Genomic DNA, 15,108 nt, shown 5'->3' on the forward strand with positions numbered 1-15,108 from the left:
TGGAATCAGTTCTGACTCATAGTGATCCTGTATAGGGCTTCCGAGGAGCAGCTGGTAGGTTTGAACTGCTGACCTTGCAGTGAGCAGTCTTGTGCTGTCCCTACAGCACCATATCAGGACTTCCACTTGTGACTGTGTTTGCTGTTAAAGTGCTGTCGAGTCAGTTCTGACTCATAGCAACCCTGTAATAGGGTTTCTGAAGAGGGGTGGTAGGTTTGAGCCGCTGACCTTGTGGTTTTAGCAGCCTGTTGCTTACCCTATACCATCATAGCAGGACTCACCAACTTGTGACTAGTACCAAGTTTATATGGTAGCTTTCAACTATTCCTTGGCAGAGTTAGTTAAGAAACACATAAATTGCATAGCATTATTTATAGTATGATCCTATTTTTGCTTAAAATAATCTGTGTGTGATAAATATGTATATTACAAACAAAAATTCAGAGGAATATATATATAATAATAATAGCGATTTTACCAGTATATTCATGTTACATCAAATATATATAGTTTCTTGTACATTAGTTATACCTCCATAGCCAACATAATAGGAGTCCCTGGTGTGGACTGTGGGTTAATGCCCTGGACTGCAAAGTGTTTGAACTGCAGGTTGGCAGTTCAAACTCACTAGCTGCTCTTAGGAAACCCTATACAAGGTCGCTGTGGGTCGGAACTGACTCAACGCCACTTAACAACAGCAACAGCCTAGATCATTATAATAGGGTTTATCTGTGATTGTGGGTTATAGTTGATTAGTTTAAATTCTTTTGGCTTCAAGTGACATAAACTCAACGGAACCTGCTAAAGTAATAACTGAAATGTCCAGATATGTTTTCAGGCATGTCTGGATTCAGGGATTCAAAAGGTATCATTAAGAATCTCTCTCTCTCCAGCTCTTGGATCTGCTCTTTTCTCTACTGACTTCATTCTCAGGTACTTCTAGACCTACACCCCATCAGCTGTTTCCCAAAAGTATCAGCAGATGGTCCAGGGCGATTTTCCAGGACCCAGCTTGGGTCAGTGAAGCACAATGGCATTATGTTTGTTTTGTTTTAACTTTTCATTGGGAATTGAATTCAGCGGCATTATGTTAATGGGCAAGGCCATGTCAGTGACCCAAGAGGAGAACAATGGTACTTTCAAGGGCACCTAAAGAAGTCATTGAACTGGATGAGGGGCTGAATGAAGTCCAAAGGAAGTCCCGAGTCATGTTACCAGAAGAGGAGGTACAAAACAACAAATGCCCATTCCAAGGGACCTTCTTTCTCAGGGCTGTATGTGCTTTTCTCTGGATAACAAGGTACACATGAGATTCCCTTGCAAACAACTGGCTTGATTGCATTTGCTTATGGCGATTGAAATAGTAAGTGTAGAAAAAGCAGAACCTCAGTCCTGTGATAGGGTACAGCAGGAATAACTGGCAGTGCTGGGGAACCGATCTCCTCCTGCTGAAGATAATTAAAATTGTGTATGTTCAGACCCACTGGGCCAGCAGGCAGCCACAGGAGTGTTGAGTTGCTTGGTGATGCGCCCAGGGAGTGGGGCCTTCGTCAAGGTGGGCCTCCCCCTTGGCCACCTGTGTGGCTGTGCTGGGCGGCTCGTAGTCCGTGTTTTCCTGAATTCCAATATTACACTGCTCTGTTTCTTCCTTTCAGGGTTACACTAAGGACATGGTGACAGACTTTGATGAGAAACATGATGAGTATTTAATATTGCTTCAGCAGAGGAATCGGTAAGATGAAGCCGCGCAGCGGCAGCCTTTAATATTAGCCAAATGAAAACCCTGTTTAGGTTTATTAGCAGTGTGCAGATCCTGTTTCAGACAGGAATGGGATGCAGTCACCCTCCTCTCTCAAAGGCTTAGAACATAACTTGCAATCCCAACTTCTGTTTCCCCATTCACTGATTTAATTGCTTCTTTTGATTGGACTGTAGCTAGCTGTTGGATGTGTAAGTACCACATCTTGCTTCCTACCTCTGTACCAGGAGTAGTGGAGTTGTCGTGAAAAGCTAGCATTGGGCAAAGTCTGTGCATTCATCACCTGAATATCCCAGGCTGTGATCTTCCAGGCTTTGAAATCTGAGCCTGTCATCATTGCCTTGTTGTGCGGTGGTAGAGTCATTTCCCATTCATCTTTGAAGTTGGTCATCATGTCATTTATAGTTCAGTTGGATGGGTTTTGACTCTGGAGTGCTGGTTCTTGAAAGTGTTTGCAGTGCATGCAGTGTTATTGACCAAGGTCAAGGCAGCACAGCCGATGTGTGAAGGAGGCTGCGTTTGCTAGACCGAGGGAGTGGGCTGTCAGTTCACTAAAACTTTGCATCAAGCTGGGCTTGCGAATTCAGGTGCCAGCAGGGGCGAGGTAAGTGTGAAACGTGAGTGAAGCTGTCTGAGTGGGGACAGTGGGGCCTAGTCCTCTCGTATTCAGTGGGTGTGGTATGGGGACATGGGCCAGATCGTCCATGATTTCTAGAGAAACTGAAAATCTGCATTTGTGCTCTAATGTCTCCTGAGTTTTAAAATGTTGGTGGTTGTTAGTTGTTAAGTGCTGTCGAGTCAGTTCTGACACATAGCAACCCTGTTTAGGGTTTCCAAGGAGCGGTTGGAGGGTTTGAACTGCTGGCCATGTGGTTCAAACCAACCTTGTGGTCCAGTGCATTATCCTGCAGTGCCCCACCAGGACTCCAAAATGTTGGTAATTAACTCAAATGAAAAGGAACCTAAGAATGCTCAGATACCACAAAACAGATCTGCAGGAGGGGTTGGGAAGTGGGGTGCAAATTTAGACCTTGCCTTTGTGCTATGGGAGTGGACTTGAGATCTTCCAAGCAAGAGAATGTGGGGCTTCAGCCCTTCCAGGATAACTGGCAGACTCCTGGTGTTTGTCCACAGAGGCACCCGCGGCATATTGTGTGGTGCAGGAGTTTAGTTTCCCAGCTCACCAGCTCCCTCGCTCAACTCCTGGCTCTCTGACAACAGCATCCACTAGGGAGCTGGAACCACCCCTGGGGGAGAACCTCTGAACTGGATATGCTCGCTGGGAGCAACCAGAAATGGCATAGGAACGTCTTTTGTGCCCACCTGTTCTGTACTCTGTCGCAGTGTCATCCTGGGGACGATGTCAGATGACAGAAACGCAACGCATGTACTGGTTACCCCAACCTGAGTCTCTGTCATCATCACTGCCTCTGAGCAGCGTGTGTTTATTCAGCCTCTGGCAGGTTGGATGATGGTGTAGTTATTTACATGGGACTTGCCTGGGAGGGGGTTGTCATCGTTCCATAAGAGCAAATTGGTTTCATTCATTGGGGAATCAGGGGATCTGTAAGTGTGTGAGCAATAGTAGATATGAGACAAGGTTCAGCACAAAGACAATGGAAACTGTATATTAAAACTGAGTTGCCATAAAATTTGGGAGGATACCCAGAGAGAGCCAGCTTGATCACAGGGAATTGAGAGGCAGAATGGAAAAGAAACATCTTGGAATAGAGACCCACCAAGAGTGTGCGTGCCTCTGAACCTTAAAGGTGCTTTTTCCTGAGGGCCAGCTGGATGTTCGGTGCCTCTCTCCATTATTTAATTTGATCTGCATAGTACACAAAGTTCTACACCCATTTCACTGAGCCCCAGTGGTGTTTACTGGTGTTTTGTATCCCTGCCCACCACCCCCTTGGAAATTTCACTATAACTCTGTCTCTCTGACTACACCACCACCCATCTACACCTCTAGAGCCTGCTGAGGAGATGGTACCACCCATGGTGCCATAGAGTTTCATTTGACTCATGGTGACCCCATGTGGTCCTTAGAGGTTTCAAGGCTGTGGTCTTTCAGAAGCGGATTGCCAGGCTTGTCTTCCTAGGTGCCTCTGGATGTGTTCTACCTGTCTGTCAGCCTTTTGGTGAGTAGTTGGGTACTTACCCTTACTCTAAGAGGTGATGAGCCTGAATTCATGCAGCCAGGAAGTGGTAGAGCTGGGCTGCTCTTTGTTTGCATTTTATTGGACACTGTCATCAGCTTTCAAGAGGAAAAAAAACCGGCCAGGGTTACCAGTGGCCTTCAGTTCACTAGAGAGGGGTTTTGTGGGAGTAATTCACAGTTTACGTGGAAACCTAGCTGCACAAGTAGGTAGAAAACCCTAAATGGAGCTTTACAGTGGGTACCACAGGAGACAAAACCCCAACTTTGGGTGAGTTCCTAGGAGAGAGCCACCTAAAAGATGCTGAGTGACATTCTTTGATTCATTGAGCAGCATTTCACTGAGTGTCTGACATTACACCAGCACATAGAGATAAGTAACACACGGTCTGTTCACTTAATACTTGTTTGGTTGTAAGGGACAGAAGTCCTAGGGCTTACATAACCAGGAAACTTACTGACTCATGTCTTTAAGAGATCCAGGGAGGGTGGTAGTGGCTTCAGGCATAGCTGGATCTAGATGACATGCCCCCTAAACCAGTCCTTCTTCAACTCTCAGCTCTGTTTTCCCATGTTCAATTCATTGTCAGACAGATTCCTTTATGGTGGGCAAGACAGCCACTGGAAGCCCCGCACTTAACATCCTACCCCAAAGAGAACAACCCAACAGACTTGCTGAGGAGGCTTCCATCCCTGAACCAGTCAACCACTGTGACGGGTGAGGTGGCAGAGTCTTGACTGACCACCCTTGCCAGCCCTGGAGAGTCAGCGTCCGATCCACACAGACCACACATAATAAGAGAGGAACAGTTTCTCAAAGGAAACCTGCGGGAAAAGATGAGGGCGATTTGCTGGGCAGGCAGAAAGAACAGTTATCCACCGTATCTGTTTGGTTCTGTCCCTTACAACCAAACAAGCATTAAGTAAACAGACTGTGTGTTACTTATCTCTTTGTGCTGGTGTAATAGCAGACACTGCTATAAGAATGTGGGGTGAGCTCAGAACCACCTGCAACTGTGTCAAAAGGTTGGAAGGATTCGTCTGCTTCGGATGAATTGTCGGTGAGAAGACGCTGGAAGCCTGACAGTCTAGTTTCCCCTCTGCACAAACGCATCATGATGTCTCTTCAAGCAGATTCTTAGTGATTTTGGTCACTTAACTTCAGGAGAGATGTAATCACACCCAACGAGGCTCACCAAAGAGCAACCTGAATGATCGAAGGACTGAGATGTGAGAAACGACGGAAAAGATTAGGGCCCTTTTATCTGAAGACATGACAGCAGAGAATTGAATTGTGGAGGGTGAACACAGATTTGCTCACCAAGAATCCAGTGATGGTGTTATCATGTGTTCCTTGAAAAAGGTCGCTTGAGGGAAACATGCCCATGAAAGAGTGAACCCAGTGCTCCGAGAAGAGAGCCAGGCTGAGAGCAGAAGCAGCAGCCACTGGGGTCCTCAGACAGGCTAGAGTGAGCTTCCATCTTCACCCTGACTCATCCTCACTACAACCGCCCGAGCTAAGCCGTGGGTTAAAGGGACAGTTACTGGCATGAAACTGGGAAAACTGCAGCAGCAGCATCTCTGGAACTGAAGCGGAAATGAAGCACGTCCTCCCCATACCACTCAAGACATGAATGGGCATTGAGATCTCTGCTCTGCTAAGGTGACACCTAAGAGAACAAATGCCAGGCCCTGTGGGCCACCCTGTGCCATCACTGCCTGCTGCCTCTCTCTCCTTCAGGGCTGCCCCTTCCTCTGAGCACTCCTTACTCCAAACCTGGGGAGTGAGTTTGGTGTTGGAGACAGATGGGAGGAGTGGTTAGTAAGCATGCAGGATCTGGAGCCCCAGGAACTGGAATTGAGGCTACTTGAAGGTTTAGATGAGAATTATTTCAATATTGAAAATGTTTTTCCCCTAAGCTGACATCCAGATAATCTCTGAATGTCTGTTCCTTATAGAACCCCCTCCATTGAGACATGGGAAAACAGGTTTAGAGGAGCCATGTGGCTGGTCCTGAGTCACACAGCTGCAACCACACTGTGCAGAGACCAACAATCAGTCTGCCAAAAGCCCAGTCACACTTAGGCCCGTGCCCCAGCAGCGGTCCACATCTGCCCTATGTGTTCAGCTCTGCCCTCCTCACTCCCCTGTCCCTGTGTCCCTGCTTCAGTGCCCCAGAGGAGTGTGGTGTCCCTGTTATATTCCTTTATGACACTCCTTGCCTTTCCCCTCACTTTCCTGTGTCCTGTCCATGCACAAGAGCTCAGCAGTTTCCCCAGAGGCCACCATAGGGACAAAATGGAAACGATGCGTGTGGTACGCACGCGTCCGATGGCTGCGGCCGAGAGTGTTAAGATTGGCATCCGTGCCCTCCTCACCCGCTAGGCCTCAAGCTCCTGGAGGCCACTTGTTTAAAAAGGGGATCCAGGAGGGAGAAGAAACAAATATACATGCAAATTCACAGTCTGATCGCAGGCAGCAATACAGGCACTATGAGAAAATTAAGCAGGGCAAGAGACTGAAGTGTGGCTTTTTATGCAAAATAGACTATCAATTAAAAACCCCAGCACTTTCTTTGATGCCACATGAATGTTACTGATGCGTGCTCAGCTCCTTTCACAGTTTGAATAATTATCTCCTCATTTGTCAGTTTCATCAATCCACATTTTCATAAGTGATTCTGTGTAAAGAGAGGCCCATGTGGCATGCCAGCCCCAGGCTCTGGATGCTGTAACCACGAATATAGCATCAGGACCCAGGGTGGTCTCTGGGAGGGAAGTTGAGCCAGTTACTCTGCCTGGGGGGATGAGGTGCCTGACTTCCACCCTGACCTCCCAGCCCTGTTCTCCCCGCCCCCTTGGGAGACTGTGGATGCCCACAACATTCTTGATTGTTTGCTTCAGCAAGTGCTGCCATTGCCCTGTTTGGAGATTGTCTCTTAGTTACTTGTGTTTTCCTTCTGTTTCCTTCTGTTGCTCAGCAATCAGGTATCTCCCAGGCCCCAGAGGCTGGCAAGAGATAAGCAGTGTGTAATAAATGTTCCTGCCACAACTGTTGAAAAGACGGATGTATCAGCAGCTAAAGAAACATTTAAAAAACTAAACAGAGAAATGACCCCACCATGCCACCACCCTAACGCAACAACTGACTTAATTTTTACATTTACTACATTCACTCTGGGTCCACACCACTTTTTTTTTTCAACTTCTCATTGACCGTATAATGTACTTTTTTTTTTTCTTTTGAGAGCAACTTTATTGAGCAGGACTTCTCCAATTAAGCTAGCTAGTTTCAGAATCTAATTGGAGGGAACTGGCTGTATGCTGTCCACTGGGTTCGGACTTCCATTGGCCCCCGTAGAGGGTTTCAAGGCTGTAAAGCTTTACAGGAGCCGAAAGTCTCATAGTTCTCCACATAGTAGCTGGTGGACTCGAACTGCTGACATTGTTAACAGCCCAACTCATTACTCCCTACGGTCAGGACTTCTTCAGAGGGGGCAGGAGGGTAGTAAAAATTCAGATATCTTTGATCAACCAAGTCAGAATTTCAAGTTCCAGCTCAGGCAATTTGTATTATTATCTGTTTCCCAGTCAACATTTCAGACACATTTTGTTTCATTTCATTGATTGTAATCCCCACAATGTTACATCACTTATCCCACTTCCTCCCTCCCACTGTTTCCTCTTTTTCATTCCTCCTCCTATCCTAAACCTCCAAACCTTGCCCGTTTTATTAATCTAAGATTTGTGTATCTCCATAGTATTCTTGTTCCCCTGGAGTCCTGGTGTGATACTGTAGGATGTGCACTGGACTGCTAACTGCAAGGTCAATAGTTCAAACCCACGAGTGGCACCTCAGAAATTCTATTCAGGGTTGCTATGAGTCAGAACCAACTTGATGACACTTAACAACATTGTTTGGCTGAAAATTGAGCCATGGGGTGAGTTCAGTTCCAGACCTGAAGGGTGATCAAGGGCCATAGTCTTGTTGTGAACATTGCAGTCTCTCACCAGTAACAATAGTTTTTTGTTTGTTTGTTTGTTTGTTTTGATTTTCAGTTTGTCCCACATTTTTCTCCCACTCTATCCATAGATATGCTGTGAGTGGGAACCGATTCGACAGTACTTAAGAGTAACAAAAACCCAGTGGGAGTAATCACTTTCCAAGCAGTTGGTAGTGGTAGCCAGGCAGATCTAGTTCTTCTGGTCCAGGGGTCGTGGAGACTGATGTTCATGTGGTCCACATGTCTTTCGTTCTCATCACTCTTCTGTCCTCCAGACAAGGAGAGACCAATAGTTGTATCTTAGATGGTCATTCTCATGCTTTTAAGACTGCAGTCGCTATTCACTGAAGTAGGATGCACAACATTGTCTTTGTGGACCATATTATGCCAGTTGGTGTCTGTCCCCTGAGCCCCCAGGCCTCATGACTTGTCCCCTCGGGAGGTTTTGTTATGTATAAGACGTTTCACAACTTTGCTTCCTGTATGCTCTATGACATTCAGAGTTGCAGCAAAGGTAAATACCCAAACCTACATATATTGGTGGGTAGACTCCCGCTCTCCCTCCCAGACCTGTTCAGCCTGGTTGTCTCTGGGTGCACCTGCTCAGAGACCACTGTTACTGCAGGACTATGCAGCTCTAGATTCTGTTGCCTGTAACACTTGCACTCCTCCGTGTCTTCCCCGGCCGCCATCAGGTTTTTGGTCTGTACTGTTTTTATTCAGCCTGACCTCTCTCCCTCCAAGTTTTGAGAGAATCTTCACACTGATGACAGCTGCATGCTATTTCAGCATCCGCTTCCCCAGTATTGGATATTTCGGGTACTTTAAAGTTTTGCCATAGCTGAAGGCTGAACATCTTCTTGCCTCGAGTTTGTGTTCAGGAGCAGTTTGCCAGAATGTTTTTACTGGGCAGAGACCAAGCAGGTGGCATTTTCTGTATTTTCATGTTCCTTCTGAGAAGACGCTGTGTGAGTCCCAGCAATGTCTGAGGTTACTGTGCCGACATCATCTTGCTAACTTTACAAATTATGTCCTGTATAGTGTACTGAAAACTTAGGTCAGACTCCCTGGACCTGCTACAAGTCACTTAACCTCTCTGTGCTTTAGTTTCCCCATCTTTTAAATGAGGATAAGAAATGTAATTACCTCACAGGACAGTGAAGATTGCGCTCTTAATCTGTGTAGTTAGAGGAGAGTTTGGCACATTGTCTTGGCATTAAGTGCCATCTTAGACTCTTCAAGACCTTATATAGGGTTTCTGAGGCTGTAAATCTTTGCAGGAGCAGAGAGCCTCATCTTTCTTCTGTGGTGCAGCTGGTGGGCTTGAACTGCACCTTCATGAGATGACTACTGCTTGTACGATCAGCATTAGACTGTGAACCACAGGGTCGGCAGTTCAAACCCACCAGCTGCTCCTTGGAAACCCTATACAAGAATCACTATGAGTCAGAACTGGCTCGATGGCACTTACCAGTTTTTAAATTATTAAAATTTTGTGATGTGGTCAGTGTTTAATTACATGTCCCAATGTTGCTTGTTGTGTTTTCTCATGTGGTTGAAAACCCAGAGGAAGTGGGGGTGCATAAGGGGGTCTGCAGGAGACTGAGGGATTAGATGTCAATTGGAGGCAGTTCTAGAGTGGGCTGTAGAGACCGCGGGGCTCTGTGCATGGCAGTGCTGTGTCAGGAGGGGGTTGACCCAAGATGGAGGCATGAGGGGGAGGCGTCCATGAATTCAGAGCAAGAGACCAAGCCACGCTCACACCAGGTCCCTTTCAGCCCAAGGGCAAGGATCATCACAGCGTCATCTTAAACCTTGGTGTACAAGAGGTCTTCCAATAGTTCATGGAAAAACGGAATGGGAAGATAATGGAATTTTTCTGTGAACTTTTGAAGCCCCCATCCTATTTTTAAACTGCATCAGAATAAAAAAGTTTGTCCTTTGAGATCCAACTTGAGTGTTTGAGGAGATTACTTGTACTTCTTTTCTGACACAAAAATCCATGAGCCTGGTTTGCCAAATGTTGTTTTCTGACTTGTAGATGTTTACATGAAATCTCTCTCACAAAGATGTAGACTCTAGACCATGTTTTGAATGAAGTGCCTCTTTGTCATTTGGACTGCTAATCTCTCCAGGTCTGCGATTCAAACCCACCAGTGGCTCCGTGGGAGGAAAATGAGACTGTCTGCTCTGCTAAAGATTTATAGTCAGGGCAACGCTGACTATTAATAGGGTCAGCTTGTGGGCAGTGGGCTTGTTTTTCATCCCCACAAAGGAGTCACATGATATTGGGGTCATCTCAGAAAACCCAGGCTGTGTGGCAGGGCAAGCACATGTGTGTGCACGTCTGCTAACATGGGCTGCAACCCCAGCTCCAAGAGGTTTTTTGTAGATGCACAGCTGGACCCATTGGGGTGGCAGGTGATTGAGTGCTGTGCCAGCTACCCGGACTCTCCTGTGATGAGGAGCAAGCAAAGCATTCTTTTCTCTTCCAGGATATTAAAGCATTTGAAAAGCAAGGACCCTGTGCAGTTGAGGCTGGAACACTTGGAGCAGGGCTTCTCTGTGTACGTCAACGGGGCCAATTCTGAGCTGAAGACGTCGCCACGCAAAGCCATCCACTCTGACTTCTCCAGGAGTGCCTCACATGCGGAGGAGACTCACGGTGAGTGTCCACTGATAACGCATGTAAGTTCACCATACACTTGAGTGTTGCTAGGATGCTGAACAGGCTTCAGGGACGCTTCCAGATTAAGACTGACAAGGAAGAAAGACCAAAAATCATCCAGTGGAAATGCCGTAGATCACAAGAGTCTGAGCGTAACATCTGCCTGGCCAGAAAAAGAGGAAAATCCTGTTTCCAGATCCTTCAAGGAGACTTGACCTCCAGTACTACCACAGGGCAGGGATGGCTAGGACAGTAAGGGCCTGGCTTGTACATTTCCTACATTTCAAGTGCCAGTAATTGATCTGATTTTCCCTTTCTATGTGTCAGCTTTAGGACCTAACCCCTGTGTGGCAGCTGGCTTCATGCTCATTTCTGTATTTAGTTAAGCCAGACCATGAATACTTTAAACAGATTTTGTGTGATCTTTGACAAAAGCCAGGTGTGGCACTGTGGGCTAATGCGCTGGACTGCAAAGTCTGTTTGAACCACAAGGTCGCCGGTTCAAGCTCACCAGCTGCTCCTTGGAAACTCTGTACAGGGTCGCTATGGGTCGGAACCGACTCGATGGCACTTAACAACAACAACAATATGACAGAAGCACAGAGCACTGGTGAAGTATAATAGAAAATAACCTAGCCCGGTGTCTGGGCCAATGTAGGCACCAAAAACGATTGGTGGTTGAATGCATGAGATGGCAAGGACTTGAAGTTTGCTTCCAGCTTGGACAGGTTACTGTGGGGAAGACCCTGTGGGAGGCCAGTGTGTCTGAGAAGGAACAGATTTAGAATGTGGTAGAGCTAGGTTTGAACCCTGTTCTGTCATTTTCCACTTTGAGACCTCAAGCAATTGGAATCCCTCTGACTCTCAGTTTTTTCTTCTATAAAATGGGCCTGCCAAATGACATAAGAAATGTAGTGTGCCTGGTACAGCACTAATCTTGATTTGTGTTGATGTAATTCGTTGCCTCACAGGTACCACAAAATCCCAAGCCATGAATTCACGCACACATAGTAAAAGACAAACAAACAACATAACACCAGCAAGAGGATAAAAGGAAAAAGTGATATCCCAAAACCTTCCCCTAAGAAGAGAACCAACGGCAAGTGAAGCTTGGAATTAGTGTGAGCTTCCTAGTCCCCAGGGCAAAGAGGGAAACCAGTTGGCTCTCTTAGCTTTCCCAGTGGAAGAAGCTGGGCTAACCTGCTGCTAGTTAGGAGAATCGGGCCTTTCCTGGGCCACTTCAGTACATTCACTCAGTCATTTAACAAACATATCTACTCACTGCTTTTCCCCTCTTTATACAAATGGTAACACTGTTGTATACCTTACTTGCATATTTTGGAGGTCATTCCTTATATATGTAGATGTGCCCGATTTATCCATACATCATCGTACGTCTTGTTCCATGGCATGGGTGTGCTGTAATTTAGTAAACCATCCAGTTTTGCTGGGCATCTGGCTTGTTTTCTAATGTCTTGCTGCTGCACTGAGCATGATCAGGCACAGCCATGGGCCTCACTAACATGTGTTTTAGATGCACGTTATAAAATTATCCATCATTGTGACTTGTCTCCTTCCCTTGTCTCTGGTGCAGATTATGGACGAAGGGCCCTGTTTAAAGAAGCTGAAGAAGCCTTAAGACGTGGCTCCAGGACGGCCCCCAGCAAAGTCCAGCGCCGCGGATGGCACCAGGTCAGGAAGGTCAGGGCAGAACCAGGGTGTGAAAGAAACATAATGAGAATGTTTAAAATCCCTGTGGGCAGCAGGCGGGTCTGGCCATCCTGTGTGTGTGAGTCTTTGCCCGGCCCTCCCTCTGGGTGCGGCATGGAGCAGCCAGACAGACCATGGTTCTATCATGATGACTCAGTTGTTTATGGAGCACCTACTGTATGCCTGCCATTGTCTTAGATGCCAGGATGCTGTTGGCAAAGACAGTGTCCTGCCCCAGAGTGCTGAGTCACCAGTTTGGGTTGCTGCTGATGTTGTGAGGTTGGCAGCTTACATTTTGAGGGCCTAGTAGGGGCCAGGTATGGGCTGAGCCCTCTGGTGTCACCACTCTTTGGCCTGACAGCAGACCCACAGGACACATACCGGTGCTGTCCTTCCTTTAAGGGACTGAGGAAACAAGATGCTCAGAAAAGTCAAGTGAGCTTTCCAAGTTCAAGAGCTAAGAAATGGCAGAATTAAGACTCAGGCCCAGAATTGTTGCCTCTAGGTTCTTGCCCCACATCTGACCACCTCGGAGCATTTAAAATCTGGCGGCCCAGGGCCCTGCCCCCTATGATTTTGCCAAGAGGTGTGAGGCGGGTTTAAGCACTTGCTTCACCAAGGTCTGGCGGCGCCGCTGGATTACACATGTACTGACTGTGTCGGTCTCTGCCATACTTTCATATACTTCATTGGTCCAGCTTTGCGGTCAGCCTGTAGGACAATAAGTGTCCTCATTGTGCTGCTGAAAAACTAGAGGCCCAGAGAGGTAAGGCAACTTGCTCAGGGTCACGTAGCAACTAAGGGTTGGGCTCTGAACCATGGGCACATGAGTCTATGCATTGCCACTGCTATTTCCACATCCCAAAGGGACATTTGTAGGTCTGAGATGAGATGGGGACAATGGTTATGCCAACTAACTCCCACCACGTCCTCTGGGACAGAGGAACAGGACTGCAGTCTGGAGGCCACCCTTTTTGGTTAGCAGTGAATACTAATTTCTCTTTAATGAGGCCTTTCCCTGCTCCAGACTGTCCTTCCTGTGGCTTTGAATGCCTTCTGTTATCAGGGCCATGTTTGTGTCTTAGGCTGTGACTTAATGGCTGGCCCCAGAGTCTGCACAGTTTATAAGAATTGGCTTAAGATTAATCAGCATCCCTCCTGCCTCTCCTTGTAGCCCCACACTTCACAGGACCTAATCATTACTAATTTCCCGGCTTCCTGATGCCATTAGAGCCTTAGCTGCCCTTCTGCACTACCGTCATGGGTCAGTCTGTGTCCAGAGCAGAAAGGAATTTAAGACAGGAAAGCTAGTGCTTTTACAATCATTTGGGTTGGCATGAGGGGTGGGTGCTGAGCTGGGAGCCAGGAAGCTTCCTAGTACTGGCTGGCCAGGAAAGTTACTCCCCTGGACACAGTTGGGAGGGCAGGGGATCAGGACCAGGGACACATCCCTGAGCTATAATCTAGGTATTAGAAGCTGTAGGCCTCAGGGTCCTCCCGGGCCCAACAGATCCACATGACGAACAAGGGCCCTGACCATGCCCCTGCCTCCACGACGGTGCCTACCACAGACTCAGCCACACGGGACCCCACTATCTTGACCTCACTCTGCCGCCTACGAAGCTAGTTGTACCCAGAGCCTGAGCTGTAAGGGAGCCTGGGGTGTGGTGTGTGGTTTTCAGACTCTCTCAAATACAGAGGAGAGGTGGGTGGGTTCTCAGGATCATCCCCCATAAATACAGACAAATTACAGTGAGTGAAGAGTGGGGCAAGCCAGTTGTGGCTAGTGAGTGAAGGGATGATTGACTCCATCCTGTGAACGAAATCATCCATTCATTTAACAAGCATTTGGTGGCTCCCACGGTGTAGTCCCTGGAGTCCTGGTGTGGCGCTGTGGGTTAATGTGTCAGACTGCAAATTCCATTTGAACTGCAAGGTCGGTGGTTCAAGCTCATCAGCAGCTCCTCGGAAACCCTATACAGGGTAGCTGTGGATGAGAACCAACACAACGGCACTTCACAACAACAACACTAACACAGTGCAGTCCCTGACACTGTGCTGTGGGATAGGCACTGGACTGGTTGGCAGTTCAAACCCCCCGGCCACTCCTCAGAAACCCTATCTCTATAGCGTAGTTATGAGTTGAAACCGACTCGATAGCACTTACCACCACCACACCACAGTGGGCCAGGCACTGCACTAGGCTCTGGAATTAAAACCAGAAAAAAATCAAGTAAAGCTCAGCTCCTCCCTGTGAAGACTCCTGCGAAGCTATGGGGACTGCTGACATCGGAGATGTTTTCAGACATAGGGACGTCTGACCAGTAGAGTCCAAACGTTACAAACTAGAACGCTGTGAGTCAAATTTGCCCCAAATACGTGGTCTTAGAGAATAGAGGATACTTTTCAAGACTTGAGAGCTACTGTAAATTTTTCTGCTTGTTTTTTTTTTAAGTTTTTATTGTGAATTGAGTGATACTTTACATGGGAGAACATTGGTTTTACACTCATCATTTCATTGCAATGACTACAATCCCTTCCATGCATCACCTATTCAACAGTATTTGCTTCTATTCCGTCTGGTTTTGTTTTGGGTGTTTTTTTGGTGTGGAGTAGGGAGGATATACACAAAAACACTCAGGAATATATAATCTGTTTTTAAAAAAATGTTTCATTGTGAATTATGTTATAGTTTACATGAGAGAACGTTAGCTTTATATTCATCCTATCGTATATTGTTTCATTGCCATAGTTATAATCCCCTCCATGCGTTATCAATCAACCAAAGGGTATACCCTGCAAGCCTGCC

General features: G+C 46.9%; 1 protein-coding gene across 1 annotated transcript in view; it reads left to right on the plus strand.

The window, feature by feature from the left end:
* The window catches only part of KIAA0556 (KIAA0556 ortholog), a 255,125-nt gene that overhangs the window by 55,055 nt on the left and 184,962 nt on the right, over positions 1-15,108 (plus strand). Inside the window, exons 3-5 of the mRNA XM_006859897.1 lie at positions 1,656-1,732; positions 10,417-10,586; positions 12,184-12,281. Coding sequence (XP_006859959.1) covers positions 1,656-1,732; positions 10,417-10,586; positions 12,184-12,281 — 345 coding nt within the window. The remainder of the gene's footprint in view (positions 1-1,655; positions 1,733-10,416; positions 10,587-12,183; positions 12,282-15,108) is intronic.

This window comes from Chrysochloris asiatica, unplaced genomic scaffold, assembly GCF_000296735.1.
Source record: "Chrysochloris asiatica unplaced genomic scaffold, ChrAsi1.0 scaffold00034, whole genome shotgun sequence".
NCBI classification, from domain to species: Eukaryota; Metazoa; Chordata; class Mammalia; order Afrosoricida; family Chrysochloridae; genus Chrysochloris; species Chrysochloris asiatica.